The sequence below is a fragment of the Schistocerca nitens genome, chromosome 9 (genome assembly GCF_023898315.1).
Source record: "Schistocerca nitens isolate TAMUIC-IGC-003100 chromosome 9, iqSchNite1.1, whole genome shotgun sequence".
NCBI lineage: Eukaryota > Metazoa > Arthropoda > Insecta > Orthoptera > Acrididae > Schistocerca > Schistocerca nitens.
In genome coordinates, this window is record NC_064622.1 from 233966602 (window position 1) to 233981900 (window position 15299).

Genomic DNA, 15299 nt, shown 5'->3' on the forward strand with positions numbered 1-15299 from the left:
CTTTAATAGATTCCACAACGAAACATTGTCTCGAAATTTGGTAGAAAATCCGAAGAAATTCTGGTCGTATGTAAAGTACACAAGCGGCAAGACGCAGTCAATACCTTCGCTGCGAAGTGCCGATGGTACTGTTACCGACGACTGTGCCGCTAAAGTGGAGTTATTGAACGCAGTTTTCCGAAATTCCTTCACCAGGGAAGACGAATGGAATATTCCAGAATTTGAAACACGAACAGCTGCTAGCATGAGTTTGTTTGAAGTAGATACCTTAGGGGTAGCGAAGCAACTCAAATCGCTTGATACGGGCAAGTCTTCAGGTCCAGATTGTTTACCGATTAGGTTCCTTTCAGATTACGCTGATACAATAGCTCCCTACTTAGCACTCATATACAACCGCTCGCTCACCGATAGATCTGTACCTACAGATTGGAAAATTGCGCAGGTCGCACCAGTGTTTAAGAAGGGTAGTAGGAGTAATCCATCTAACTACAGACCTATATCATTGACGTCGGTTTGCAATAGGGTTTTGGAGCATATACCGTATTCAAACATTATGAATCACCTCGAAGGGAACGATCTATTGATACGTAATCAGCATGGTTTCAGAAAACATCGTTCTTGAGCAACGCAGCTAGCTCTTTATTCGCACGAAGTAATGGCCGCTATCGACAGGGGATCTCAAGGTGATTCCGTATTTCTAGATTTCCGGAAAGCTTTTGACACCGTTCCTCACAAGCGACTTCTAATCAAGCTGCGGGCCTATGGGGTATCGTCTCAGTTGTGCGACTGGATTCATGATTTCCTGTCAGGAAGGTCGCAGTTCGTAGTAACAGACGGCAAATTATCGAGTAAAACTGAAGTGATATCAGGTGTTCCCCAGGGAAGCGTCCTGGGACCTCTGCTGTTCCTGATCTATATAAATGACCTGGGTGACAATCTGAGCAGTTCTCTTAGGTTGTTCGCAGATGATGCTGTAATTTACCGTCTAGTAAGGTCATCCGAAGACCAGTATCAGTTGAAAAGCGATTTAGAAAAGATTGCTGTATGGTGTGGCAGGTGGCAGTTGACGCTAAATAACGAAAAGTGTGAGGTGATCCACATGGGTTCCAAAACAAATCAGTTGGAATTCGATTACTCGATGAATAGTACAATTCTCAAAGCTGTCAATTTAACTAAGTACCTGGGTGATAAAATTACGAACAACTTCCGTTGGAAAGACCACATAGATAATATTGTGGGGAAGGCGAGCCAAAGGTTGCGTTTCATTGGCAGGACACTTAGAAGATGCAACAAGTCCACTAAAGAGACAGCTTACACTACACTCGTTCGTCCTCTGTTAGAATATTTCTGCGCGGTGTGGGATCCTTACCAGGTGGGTTTGACGGAGGACATCGAAAGGGTGCAAAAAAGGGCAGCTCGTTTTGTATTATCACGTAATAGGGGAGAGAGTGTGGCAGATATGATACGCGTATTGGGATGGAAGTCATTACAGCAAAGACGTTTTTCGTCGCGGCAAGATCTATTTACGAAATTTCAGTCACCAACTTTGTCTTCCGAATGCGAAAATATTTTTTGAGCCCAACTTTCATAGGTAGGAATGAACATCAAAATAAAATAAGAGAAATCAGAGCTCGAACAGAAAGGTTTAGGTGTTCGTTTTTCCCGCGCGCTGTTCGGGAGTGGAATGGCAGAGAGATAGTATGATTGTGGTTCGACGAACCCTCTGCCAAGCACTTAAATGTGAATTGCAGAGTAGTCATGTAGATGTAGATGTAGATAAAAATTATTACTGTTAATCCAGCGGTTCACTGGCATATTACCTTAAGGCCGACTGCAGCACACATCTAATGCAAAGAGAACCAGCCGATTTGCTCCATGTGCCTAAGCTGGAGGAAGCGTGCAATAATCAAATTTGGACCTGTAGTGTAGGATACTTACAGGAAGACTATCATTCTGCTGGGTATACAATTCGTCCCTAGCCCAAGGACTATCCAAAACCCTTGACCCTACCTCTCTATCTCCATTAGAACCCGAGGTATGATCCGCTGAAACATTCTCTTTTTATGCGCAGCGTTTTGGTACATGTTGGTAGGGCATGCTTTTGTCTGCGTATCGCTAATCTAGTGACACTTTCCATCCCCGTACCTGAGCGGTCGACACGTCTGACTGGCATGAGGAGGATCCGGGTTCCATTCTCGGTTAAACCCAGGATTTCTGCATTTTGGTATGGAGACTGCAATGAGGAGCTCTCAGCCTTGTGATGCCAAATGAGTAGATACTTAAACAAACAGTAGAGGTTCCAAGGCAAAAAACTCGACAACGACCGGTAATGTGGTGTACTGACTATGTGACCCTCCATTTCGCACCCAATGACACCATAGCCAGAGGATGACACGGCGATCAGGCGGCCCCTTAGGCCTTCCACGGCCACTACGTAGAACTAGAGACATACTGCAACGCCCTGCGCAAGGCTCCCGTGAAGATAATGAGGAGAAGATAAGGCTACTTATAGCGCCTACAGAGGCATTTAAGCATTTAAGTAATCATTCTGTACATGACTGGAGTTCATCCTGCGCTGTATACGCAATTGGAATGGGAAGAAACCCCAACATTTGGTTCCATGCTAAGAACCCTCTGAAATATATACTAAGGTGACAAACGTCCTGGGATAGGGAAATGCACATATGCAGATGGTGGTAGTATCGCGAACACAAGGTGTAAAAGGACAGTGCACTGGCTTAGCTTTCATTTCTACTCAGGTGACTCATGTGAAAAGGTTTCCGACGTAATTATGGACGCATGACGGGAACTAACAGACTTTGAATACGGAATGGCACTTACGGCTAGATGCAAGGGACAACCGGTTTCGGAAATCGTTAGGTAATTCTGTGTTCTGAGATCCACAATGTCTATAGTGTGCCGAGAATACCAAATTTCTGGTATTACTTCTCATGACGGTCAGCACAGTGACCAGCACCTTCACTTAATGACCGAGAGCAGCGGCGTTTGCGTAGTGTTGTCAGTGCTAACAGACAAGCAACAATGCGTGGAATAACCACAGAAATCAACGTGAGACGTATGACGAACGTATCTGTTATGACAGTGCAGTGAAATTTGGTGTTAATGGGCTACGCCAGCAGACGACTGATGCGAGTACCTTTGCAAACAGCACGACGCCTGCAGCGCTTCTCCTGGGCTCGTCACCATATTGTATGGACCCTAGAAGAATGGAAATCCGTGCCCTGGTCAGATGTATTTTGGTTTCAGTTGGTAAGAGCTGACGGTAGGATTCGAGTGTGGTGCAGACCCCATGAATCCATGGACCCAACTTGTCAACAAGGCACTGTGCAAGCTGGTGGTGGCTCCATAATGATGTGGGCTGCGTTTATATGGAATGGTGAGGGTCCTCTGGTCAGGCTGAATCATTAATAGACTGAAGATAGTTATGTTCGGCTAATTGGAGACGATTTGCTGCCATTATAGGACTTCGTGTTCCCAAATAACGACGCAATTTTTGTGAATGACAATGCACCATCTCACTGGGCCAGCCGGCCGGTGTGGCCGAGCGTTTCTAGGCGCTTCAGTCTGGAACCTCGCGACCGTTATGGTCGCAGGTTCGAATCCTGCCTCGTGCACGGATGTGTGTGATGTCCTTAGGTTAGTTAGGTTTAAGTAGTTCTAAGTTCTAGGGGACTGATGACCTCCGATGTTAAGTCCCATAGTGCTCAGAGCCATTTGATTTTTGAATCACTGGGCCATAATTGTTCGTGTTTGGTTTTAAGAACATCCTGTATAATTCGAACGAGGTATTTGGCTTCCCACGTTGCCCGACATGAATCCCATCGAACATTTAAGGGACATAATAGAGAGGTCAGTTCGCGCATAAAATCCTACACAGTCAACTCTTCCACAAACAGGGAGATTTTTTCAATATTTCTGCAGGGCATTTCCAACGAGTTATTGAGTCCATGTCACGTCCTGTTGCTGTAGTATGTGGGAAAAGGAGGGACGACACGATATTACTAGTTACCCCTTGATTTTCGCCATGTCATTGTTCATTATAATGGTTTACTGTGTACATGTACATTATAAATGTAGAAATACAGTATCGGCTATAGTTACAGTGTTACGATTCACATATAGCGAGCGCTTGCTCGCACCCACTCACACACACACACACACACACACACACACACACACACACACACACACACACACATACATACACACACCGATGACCTCGGATCTTACGATCCTTGCCCACATCGAGACTGAATGACCTCGTGTGGCGTTGCGACCATGTGGTAGGTAAAGAAAGTATGTAAGTGTAGCAGAGACGAATTGGCAGTCATTCTAGCAACGATATGGGCTACAATCTGGGACATTCAGTAACATAATCGACTTCGATAATTGCGACTGCAGTGGGCATAGGATCATGGAATTTGGACAGGGGACCATTGCAAACGGGTCACCTGGTCAGGTGCATCACGTTTCGTTTTACACCAGGTCGATGGGTTATGATGGCCCAACGCCTGGGAACAAGGATGTCGGAAATGGCGAAGCTGGTCGTTTATTCGCATGCTACTGTCGTTATCGTCTACGAATAGGGCTGAATGATCTGTGAAACAACAGGTGCGCGACAAGGTCCTGGATTTACGCGTGGAGGTCGGAGGCTTGTCCATTCCGTAATGCAGGACAGGCGGTGGTGATCTGTGGCTGACCTGACCACAGACTATAATGTTGATGCAGGTACCAGCTTTTAGGACGCCCTGTTCGGCGGACATTGTTGAACATGGGGCTGGGCGTCAGACGACGACTACTATTTTCGTTGTTACCTCAACGACATCGTCCACTACGATTTCTGCGATCATGGAGACTGGGCAGTGTTTCAATGGAAACATGTCGCCTGATAAGATGAATTACGTTTCTTGTTTCATTTGGTCGTTGGCCGTGTTCAGCCTGATTGGAACATGCACTGTGCCTCGGACGCTGGCCGGTGGGGGCAGTTTTATGCTACGGGGACCGTTCACCCGGGCTTCCATGGCACCGTGGTAGGAATCGAAGGCACCAAACAGTTGTTGACTGTGTTAACATTATTGCGGACCACCTATATTCTTCATGTCTTCATCCACAGCGATTACATCTTACGACATGATAACTGTCCATGTCACAAGGACGAATTAGAGCTTCAGTGATTTTAGTAGCACGTTAGTGCACTCTAGTTGGTGTCTTGGACACCAATTCCACCTGAACTGAACCGGATAAAACACAACTCCGACGCTATCTGGCGCCAGTAACGCGTCCGTAAAAAACCAGCCCATAAATTATGGAACCTCTGCGTAGACATCTGGTGTCACATACCCCCAGAAACCTTCCAAGGTTTTGTCGAATCCTTGTCACTCAGAATTGCTGATGTATTGCTTTCTAAATACGCTATTCAGCGGGTGGTCTTAATTTTGTGGCTAGGCAGTGTGTATCACTAACGAAGCGTTAACATTCGTCAAAAGCAGACTGTGAAGGTAATGTGCTATTAACGTATATGTTAGCAACATAAAGGCGCATCTAGTTAATACTGGTTCTTTAGTTGACACATACTACCACGGCTACCTTTAACTTGACACGAAGACGTATTACCAACATCTGATGTACATCACGAACAAGCGCAGTCTGTGGGCGAAACTTTTTTTTAAGTATTGCCTTTTAAGCCCTAAAGTGTACATTTTTTTGTGGGCGATCCTCTCCCTCATTAGATAATTTCTCCCAGCGCTAGATAGCGCAGTTTGGCTCCAAGTTCATCGCTCACTCATTAAATCACTTCGCAGTTGATTTACGTTTACGGACCAGATCTAAAGTAGATTCAAATCGAATAGTACGTATTCATGGAGAGAATAAAATTTTATTTGCACATAGTTACAGGCTTGATTTGGAGGTTATTTTAAAATATGATGCTGCTCAGAGAGGTACTTGGCATTATGCACACGAATAAGATGTCTGTTTTCGAAGACCTCCTTTCGCACGTGTTCCACACCTTCACGTTGGCCTTTTCTTCGTTGAGCTTGGCATAATTTATGGGAAATGTATGATTGTAAGTCGAGTCGCTTTTGGTGTTCAAAGAGGGCATTCAACTGATGAACCTTGTCATGGCGAGGACACAGCCAGGTACTCCATCTGTTTCTTTCGCCGCCATTTTTTTTGCGCAAAACGTATACACAGAAGCATGTACCGTCCACTTAATGGCCAAAAATCCTCTGATAATACTTTTCAGTCTACTCCTGACCATTATACGGCTCTGAAACTGGGAATCACTCCCATCCACACCTCCCATATTCTATTCTTGTTGTAACACATAACGATACTTGGCTTTTAGCGATTGTGTTCTTTAAATCTACTTCTTGAAATCTGTCATCATGCAAAGTGCTGACAATCTACTCCTTCCATTTTATCAAAATTTATCTGTTTCTTTGCACAATTAAAGAGCCAGTTAGTCATTTTTAATGACGTCAAGGACCTCCAATCTGCTTCAACGCGTTGTGCCAGTAGTGTTAGTGTTTTTACGTTTTAGATTGTCAGTCAAGTAAGGACTAATGTACTATTTGTCCAGGTAGATAGGACAATCTTCCCAGAGCTGCTCATGAGAAAAGTCCAAAGCACTTAGAGAAGTTGTAGCATATATGCGAGGTACGTGGCTGATTTGTTTTGTGTGATGTTAATTTCTGCCACTCTGACGAAAAAAAAAAATGAGCATGGACCTTGAAAGTAACAAAAATAATAGCAGAAGGACGGTAACTAGCTTCTTTCACGTACTAGCTTCCGCCAGTAACCTGGTTGCATTTTCCTGCAGAGACAATTACCTATTTTTAATCTTTATTAAAGTCACTAAGTTTCTGCTTGTAGATAGACTTCTCTGGAAGGAGAAAGTCATGAGAACAGTCGGACCGTCACCCTCGCTGGCATCGTGTAGGTGGTCCAGCGTGGGTGATGCCAGCGGGCGGCCCTTTGTTGTCCTGCGGATGTACCTACCTCGTTCGTTACCTAACTCTTGAGAACGGGATTGATCGCCGCTCTCCAAATGGTGGAAGTGACGTTTTGGCGCAGGGCTGGTATGTGCCAGGCCCAGGTGCTTTCCTCTTGATTTGCAGGAGAGATTTATCGTCAGTGGCGTTTCAGGTTCTCTGAATAAAAGGAAGTGCCGGACAGTCTGGCGTAGCGCCAATCAGTCCCAAACAGGATTTCTCTCCCAGCATGGGCACGTCCTGTTGCTTATTCTCAAAATTCTGTTCAGAGGTGGTTTCTAAGGTCCCATCTTCGCTCCACTCATAGGGTGACCACTGGTTAAGCGTTCTGACTGGATGATGTAAATCAGGCTCTGTTTCCGCTACAGGGACGCTAGGTAGAGTGGAGAAATCAAGTTTTTCGTCCCTCTGGTTTCAGATAGCGACGGATGCGGACACCCTAGCAGCAGTTTCAGCCAGGTGCAGCATCCGCCTTCATATACTGGCAGCGGCTCTTCGTCTGTTAAGTGCTGCTCCGCTCCGGGATCAGGCATTAAAGCGACAAGTTAAGTCGAGGCTTACGACCGGCAGCCTACAAGGTTACCTAATCTTCAGGACTGACTGCCATAATTTATCTCCTTACTTCCACAAACAATGTAAAGCGTCATAGCTTATAACTGACTGAGAAGACTTTATCTTGACGGACGAGACTTACAATCCAACATTATCAAATTATATTATATCGCCTCCCATCCTGAAATTCGTCATAACCATTAGCTACGAGCCACAGAATGCTTCGGACGGACATATCCGTCAAACTGACTGGGAATAAGCATGGCGTGGACGGATACATAGGCCGTATGCATTTAAAGGGTTAATCTGTCTATATTCTTGTACCTCGTAAACCCAACCTCTTTGATTGCGATTAAGTAGGAAATGAAACACTTACATGCAATTAAATTATAATAAATAAAATAATAACTGGAATCTTGCTTAATAAACTCTACACTACATATTTGGCTCCCAACGTGGGACTAATCAAATCAATCCCAACAGGTTATAATTGTGACAGAAGACGCAGTGTTTACTAAAGAGAGGACTGTATAGTTAATAAAGGGTACTAATATCGACAGAGGTAGGAATTAGTCTATCGTAACCTTACGCATCGCTGGTTCTCTTGAACAGTCATAGGTGAGTGCGCCTTCGTTCGGCAGAGCGCACTCTTCTACTGTTTCATTGAATCTGCAAAGCACTACTATTGATGTCTTTTCATGCAAGGCGAGGTCACTCGTTCCTCAGCTTTCGAGCGGAACGATTGTATGCAGTCGAGTCGCAGTAAAAGTGTACGACAAATCGGCATATTTTTGCAACACATGACTTTCGAAATTATCCTTCGAATGTTAGGGAAATAAGAATGATTACGCTGTTATTTGACACTGTCAAATCGGAAGGCAGGAGGTCTACTGTGTTACTATGTATGGATAAAGATCCTAGGTCAAGATTGCTAAATTTCTTTTGTTGATTACTAGTTTCAGCTCACTGACAAGCCATCCTCAGATCTCTGAATGTTTTCTGCAGTGCCCCTTAGCCTGACTTGACGTATTTACGTTGTTACTGACATTGTCAAATCGGAAGACAGGCTACCTGCTATCTGAAAATGTATGGTTAATAATCCTAGGTGAAGATCGCTAAATATACCAAGTAAGGCTAATGAAAATTACAAAACTACTAAACATCTGAAAATGGCTCTACAGTGAGCTGAAACTAGTAATCATTGAAGGAATTTTAGCGTTCTTGACCTCGAATTTTTATCCAGAGAGTATTTCCGGGTGGTGTGGAAAATTACACACGAAATAAATGGATAAATCCTTATCGTCATTATTGGGCAGTAACATTCGTTGGTGGACTGTATTTTTATTTGAGCACCTACTGAGGCATATGTGAACTGATATAGCGTGACAGATTAAATGTGGAAAAGCAGTACTGCAATGCAAACTTCAGTGCGAAATTGGAGATAATTTAACTGTTCATATGAGAATGATTGAGTCTAGTTAGTGTGTTACTTAGGAACTCAATAAACGAAGTAAATGGTATGACTTATTATCCTTTCAAAGCAACTTTCTCACCTAAAACTGAAGAAGTTTCATAATCATACAGGAAAGAAACACGATTTAGATTCAGCTAAGACAGATTTCGTATGAAATCTGTTGTCTTTGATAACCATCCGTTACCCACATCTAATTGCTGCAAAGAAAACATTTTCAACTACACACCAACAAAATATATTTGGAGTTGAGTTACAGCTGGCGACCGTGGCAGGATGGAACAACCTCCCACCCGCTATATTTCGCTGATTCTTAACTAAAACAGTTGTTGATGTGTTCTTGTCGATTTCGCCGTGGATGCAATCGACTCCAACGACTGGTGGACTACTGCAGGGAGCATGTTCTGTGCCGAGGGAAAGGTCTTATGCAGCGCCCAGGACTAAAGACGGTGGTAGACAGAGCTGGAGGTTGGCGAGTAGGCCGCGAGGTGGCGCGGAAGACTCTGGTGCAGGCAGTGGCTGTATGCAGTCACGGAACGCCGGTGAAGACTACTGGAGTGCGCGAGGACCGCGAACCGGATTACAGGCCTCATTTCGATTAAAAACAGTGTGTGGACGTCCTGTGAGGTGCGAGGCGGTTGGGGATGCCTGTTTCCATGGTGAACTGCAACTTTGAATTTTGGGAGTCTTTGCTAGCGTCGCAGGTAATTAATCACGTTGGATTCTGAATTAAAGTCCTTGTGGGCATTTGAAAGCTTTAATTGATAGTGCTAATCTCACGTTAGACTCTGTTCAAGTAGTTGCTTCTTCACTAGGTGTTGAAACGTTGAAAGAAATTATTTTGGGAGAGCTGACATAATTCTCCGCCCAGTATGACACTTTTAGGAGAACAGTTTTGAACTACTGTGTATTTGTCCATTGTGCACGTTGAAACTGCTAATTAGGCGCACCTATTGAAGTGTACGTTATTTGAGTTAACCAATTTCACTTTTCTGTTTGTTGTAGAAGACTGATAATACTCTTTTGTTGTACAAGACTGATAATACTCCCGGTACTAGTTCTCCAGGCCAGCACAGAAGTGTTTTGTAAGTGCAAGTGGCCTGGAGTAGGTTAGATCTTGGTCAGATGGCGGGGTGTTGCATATTCTGGCTCCGATCCTGTGAAGTTTAATTGAGCTGGATGTCCAGGTACGGTGGTACACGAATTTTTTGAACCTTAAATTTTTGAGGGTATTTTACTGCTTTGATACTTAGGCTTAATTTGACCAACTGCCAGTGATCAGTAATTGGTTTTTGACGCCAGCGTATCGTTCTTAGACTAACAGTTAGGCTTTTTTACTCGTATTATCTCCTGTAACGTACCGCTAAAAAGTTGGTTAAAGCTGATCTTACATTGTCTCTATCGATGTTCCTTAATGATAAAAATTTCTGCTGAACAGTTTAGCATTTCCTTCAATACCTCTGTATTACGGGTGGGGACCCATCGAGATTTGTTTTGATGTTGCAATGTCTTACATTGTTCGATGTCCAAGAAATTCAACGAAACTTTTCTCTGTTAATATGTAACTGTAGGTTAGTAGTTCCCTTTGACTGCATTATTGTGTTCTACATTAATGTTATTTCTGCTGGCTCTTAGTACAGCGTGTTCTGGTTTTTAGAAATTAATACATTTACTGATTAATTAACTTGGAGTGTGCTCAGTGTATATATTTTGAGTACCAAGGCATCAACGCTTTTACTGTGATGAAGTCTGAGCCAATAAATTCAAGATCTTGAATGAATATTCAGCAGCTTTCGACTAAAGGAACCCTGTTTCCTAGCTAACCTGCTCATTCGGTGTAAAACCCTGATAGACAGTAGCTTCAGTTTTGTCTTAATGACTTTCGGAAACGTGGGTTCAAGGACAGATGGAAGGAAAGGGAGATAGGAAAATTGGAAGAAAAGAACAGGGCAGAGTAACGAGCGGAGTAGGCGCGCACCTGTATGAGCTCCATCTGCTGCATGCGCTTCTTGCGCATGCGGCGCTCCTTCTCCTGCATGCGCGCCTCGTCGTAGCAGCAGTAGCCGCAGTTGGAGCAGAGGCAGCAGCAGAGCGTCCTCGCCAGGGCGCCGCGAACGCAGCGCGACAGCAGCGCGCCCACCGACGACAGGTAGACCAGCATCAGCGGGATGCCCAGCACCGCGTAGCCCATCGTCAGCGCCTTGCCCAGCGCCGTCCGCGGCGCGATCGACCCGTAGCCTGCAACAGCCCGAGCCGACGCTCAGTAACGCTGCCTCCTGTTCACATCACATGGCTACTTGCGATACTACACTACTGGCCATATAAATTTCTACACCAAGAAGAAACAGAGATGATAAACGTGTATGCATTGGACACATATATTATACTAGAACTGACATGTGATTACATTTTCACGCAATTTTGTTGCATATATCCTGAGAAATAACTACCCAGAACAACCACCTCTGGCCGTAATAACGGCCTTTATACACATGGGCATTGTGTGAAACAGAGCTTTTATGGCGTATACAGGTACAGCTGCCCATGCAGCATCAACACGATACCACAGTTCATCAAGAGTAGTGACTGGCGTATTGTAACGAGCCAGTCGCTCGGCCACCATTGACCAGACGTTTTCAATTGGAGAGAGATCTGGAGGATGTGCTGGCTAGGGCAGCAGTCGAACATCTTCTGTATCCGGAAAGGCCCGTACAGGACCTGCAACGTGGGGTCGTGCATTATCCTGCTGAAATGTAGGGTTTCGCTGGGATCGAATGAAGGGTGGAGCCACGGGTCGTAACACATATGAAATGTAATGTCCACTGTTCAAAGCGCCGTCAATGCGAACAAGAGGTGACCGAGACGTGTAACCAATGGCAACCAATACCATCACGCCGGGTGATACGCCAGTATGGCGGTGACAAATACACCCTTCCAATGTGAGTTCACCGCGATGTCGCCAAACACGGGTGCGACCATCACGATGCTGTAAACAGAACCTGGATTCGCCCGAAAAAATGACTTTTTGCCATTTGTGCACCCAGGTTGGTCGTTGAGTACACCATCGCAGGCGCTCCTGTCTGTGATTCAGCGTCAATGGTAACCGCAGCCATGGTCTCCGAGCTGATAGTCCACGGTGCTGCAAACGTCGTCGAACTGTTCGTGCAGATGGTTGTTGTCTTGCAAACGTCCACATCTTTTGACTGAGGGATCGAGACGTGGCTGCACGATCCGTTACAACCGTGCGGATAAGATGGCTGTCATTTCGATTGCTAATGATGTGAGGCCCTTGGCATCCAGCACGGCGTTCCGTATTACCCTCCTGAACCCACCGATTCCATATTCTGCTAACAGTCATTGGATCTCGACCAACGCGAGCAGCAATGTTGCGATAAACCACAATCGCGATAGGCTACAATCCCACCTTTATCAAAGTCGGAAACGTGATGGTACGCATTTCTCCTCCTTACACGAGGTATCACAACAACGTTTCACCAGTCAACGCCAGTCAACTGCTGTCTGTGGATGAGAAATGGGTAGGAAACTTTCCTCATGTCAGCACGTTGTAGGTGTCGCCACCGGCGCCAGCCTTGTGTGAATGGTCTGAAAAGCTAATCATTTGCATATCACAGCATATTCTTCCTGTCGGTTAAATTTCGCGTCTGTAGCACGTCATCTTCGTGGAGTAGTAATTTTAATGCCCAATAGTGTAAACAACTGTTGAACAGCATTTACCAGTCACATATAGGAGGCCGTGCACTACCATCTATTGCTATTGCTCGACAGAGTATCGAGCCACTCAGTTTTATGTCACCATTCCACTTTCTTAGTCCTAGGTATATTGTTGCTGTTACTCTTTTCAGTGATTCACCATCAACTGCGTACTCTAACAGTATTGGACATCTTCGGAAATTTGCATAGAATAATTCACCTTTATCTACGTCCATGTTCAACTGGCAGATTCCTACAGATAGTAGAACCATACGTGGGCAGCCTCACTGAGCCTCCAATGTTGCCTACTAGACCATTTCTATTTACTACAAATAGTAATGGTATTCTAACACTTCCTCGTCATATCTTGGAAATCACATTTGTAGATTGGGGTTTGTCAGCATGAAACTTGACCACCAAGTAATACTTGCACAAAGAAGAGAAAAGCATCTCTAATTACATAATTAATTTGGATTAACGAAATTTTCGGAATACATTTGCCTAGATAAGATATGTACGTGATTAACATTGCAAGATCACAGTTTAATGTAAGCGCGAGATAAGCCAGTGTAAATGTGAAATGCTGGTACCTTACTAACCGGTGTAACCGCCAGACTGTTGAACGCAAGCAGGCGAACATACATGCTTCGTGTTGTACTGGTGCCAGATGTCAGTTGGTGGGATGGAGTTTCATGGCTGTTGCTCTTGATCGGTCACTGCATGGTCAGTTAATGCTGGTTGTGGATGACACTGATGTCGTCGTTCGATCATTTCCTGCATGTGCTCGATTGGAGACCAGATCTGGTGATCGAGAGGGCCAAGGTAACACTTCGACACTCCGTAGACATTGATCGGTTGCATCAGCGTGGAATTGCTCTTTATGAATGGCAGCGCAACACGCCGTACCGCCAGAGTGAGGTACAATTCTGCAGTCGGACCCGTGCGATAACCACGAGAGCGCTCCTGCTGTCATACGAAACTCCAGGTGTAGGTCCAGTGTGTCTAGCACCAAGATAGATAGGTTGCAGGCCCACAGGTAGTCTCCTTCTAACAAACAGACAGCCATCACTGGCACCGAGACAGAACCAGCTTTCAACTGAAAATGCAGCAGACCTCCATGTTGCCCTCCAATGAGCTCTCACCTGAAACCACAGAAGTCGGAAACTGCGGTAATTTGGCGTCAGTGGAATGAACGCTACAGAGCGGCTGACTCGGACCTGTCCTACAAGTAACCGGTTTGTAACAGTTCGTTGTGTCACTCTGGTGCCGAGAGCTGCCCTAGCCGGCCGCTGTGGCCGAGCGGCTCTAGACGCTTCAGTTCAGAACCACGCAGCCGCTACGGTCGCAGGTTCGAATTCTGCCTCGGGCATGGATGTATGTGATGTCCTTAGGTTAGTTAGGTTTACGTAGTTCTAAGTCTAGGGGACTGACGACCTCAGATGTTAAGTCCCACAGTGCTTGGAGCTGCCTAGATTGCTGCTGCAAATGCAGTACGATGCGCCAGAGTCATAGCCAGAGTCACTCGGCCGACCGGAGACCGGTCTCCTTATGGTCTCATATTCCCATGGCGATTGCTGCCATCAATCACGTACAGTGCCTACATTCCTGCTGTCTCTCTGCAGCATCCCAGGAGAAACATACAGCTTCGCTTAGCCCTATTACACGACCTTCTTCAAACTCAGTGAAGCATCTTCGTCGCCTTAAAGGCATTCTTGACTATCATCAGCTCACCACATGCAATCTTAAAGGTAAGTAACGCTCACGACTGTTGGAGCCTGCGTTTAAAACAAATCCGAACTGCGTCTTCATAGTGGCGCTACCAGCATCACTCTTACGCGATTGGTACGAAATCTCAATAGACATCATCTTTCAGATGTAGAAACACGCCTACAACTTTCGTTTATGTCGCGTAACTCTTTCTTGGTGTTGTGTCTTTTTCCGTTAGGGTATTAGGACGTATTATTGCAGGATGACACAGTAAACTTGGACGGTGACACCAGCTGTTGGAGTCAGCAGGCTCGATTTTCAGAGTTGCCTGGATACCGAGACTGCCGAGCACAGGATACATTTTCGCCGTCAGCCCGCTCATTTTGCGAGTAACTAGCAGTGAACACACATTTCACTCAACGTAATAAACTCAAGGTAAAATGACGAAGGTGAACATACTGCAACCATCCTACAGTGTACAACAGATTATGCAGTTTCTCCTATTCAGGCACTCGAAATACATCATATAACATCAAGAATATTATACTGTCATGGTATTCCTGTTAATCACTCCGAAAAAAAAACAACGCTCACATAAATTACCACATTAAAAATCAGCAGAAAGGGTGTTCCACCTATTGTGAACACCGAAAATAACGAACTGCCTCCATAGCCAAGATAGCTAACTGCCATGAAACATGACCACACAACACCCTGTGCCAAGCGGGTGGCAGAGGTAACGAGCACACTCAGCAAAGCGAAACTGGCACCAAGCACTCTCAATAACGTAACATCCCTACGAAGCACCCTACGCCACACAACATTAGTATGAAGCACCCGCTGTC

At 45.2% G+C, this 15299-nt stretch overlaps 1 protein-coding gene across 1 annotated transcript in view; it reads right to left on the reverse strand.

Annotated features, from left to right (window-relative positions):
- The window catches only part of LOC126204153 (uncharacterized), a 231450-nt gene extending 220093 nt beyond the window's left edge, over window positions 1-11357 (reverse strand). Inside the window, exons 1-2 of the mRNA XM_049938561.1 lie at window positions 11351-11357; window positions 11015-11274 (exon numbers count right to left, since the gene is read on the reverse strand). Of these exons, the coding sequence (XP_049794518.1) occupies window positions 11015-11274; window positions 11351-11357 (267 nt within the window). The remainder of the gene's footprint in view (window positions 1-11014; window positions 11275-11350) is intronic.
- Between the last annotated feature and the right edge of the window lie 3942 nt (window positions 11358-15299).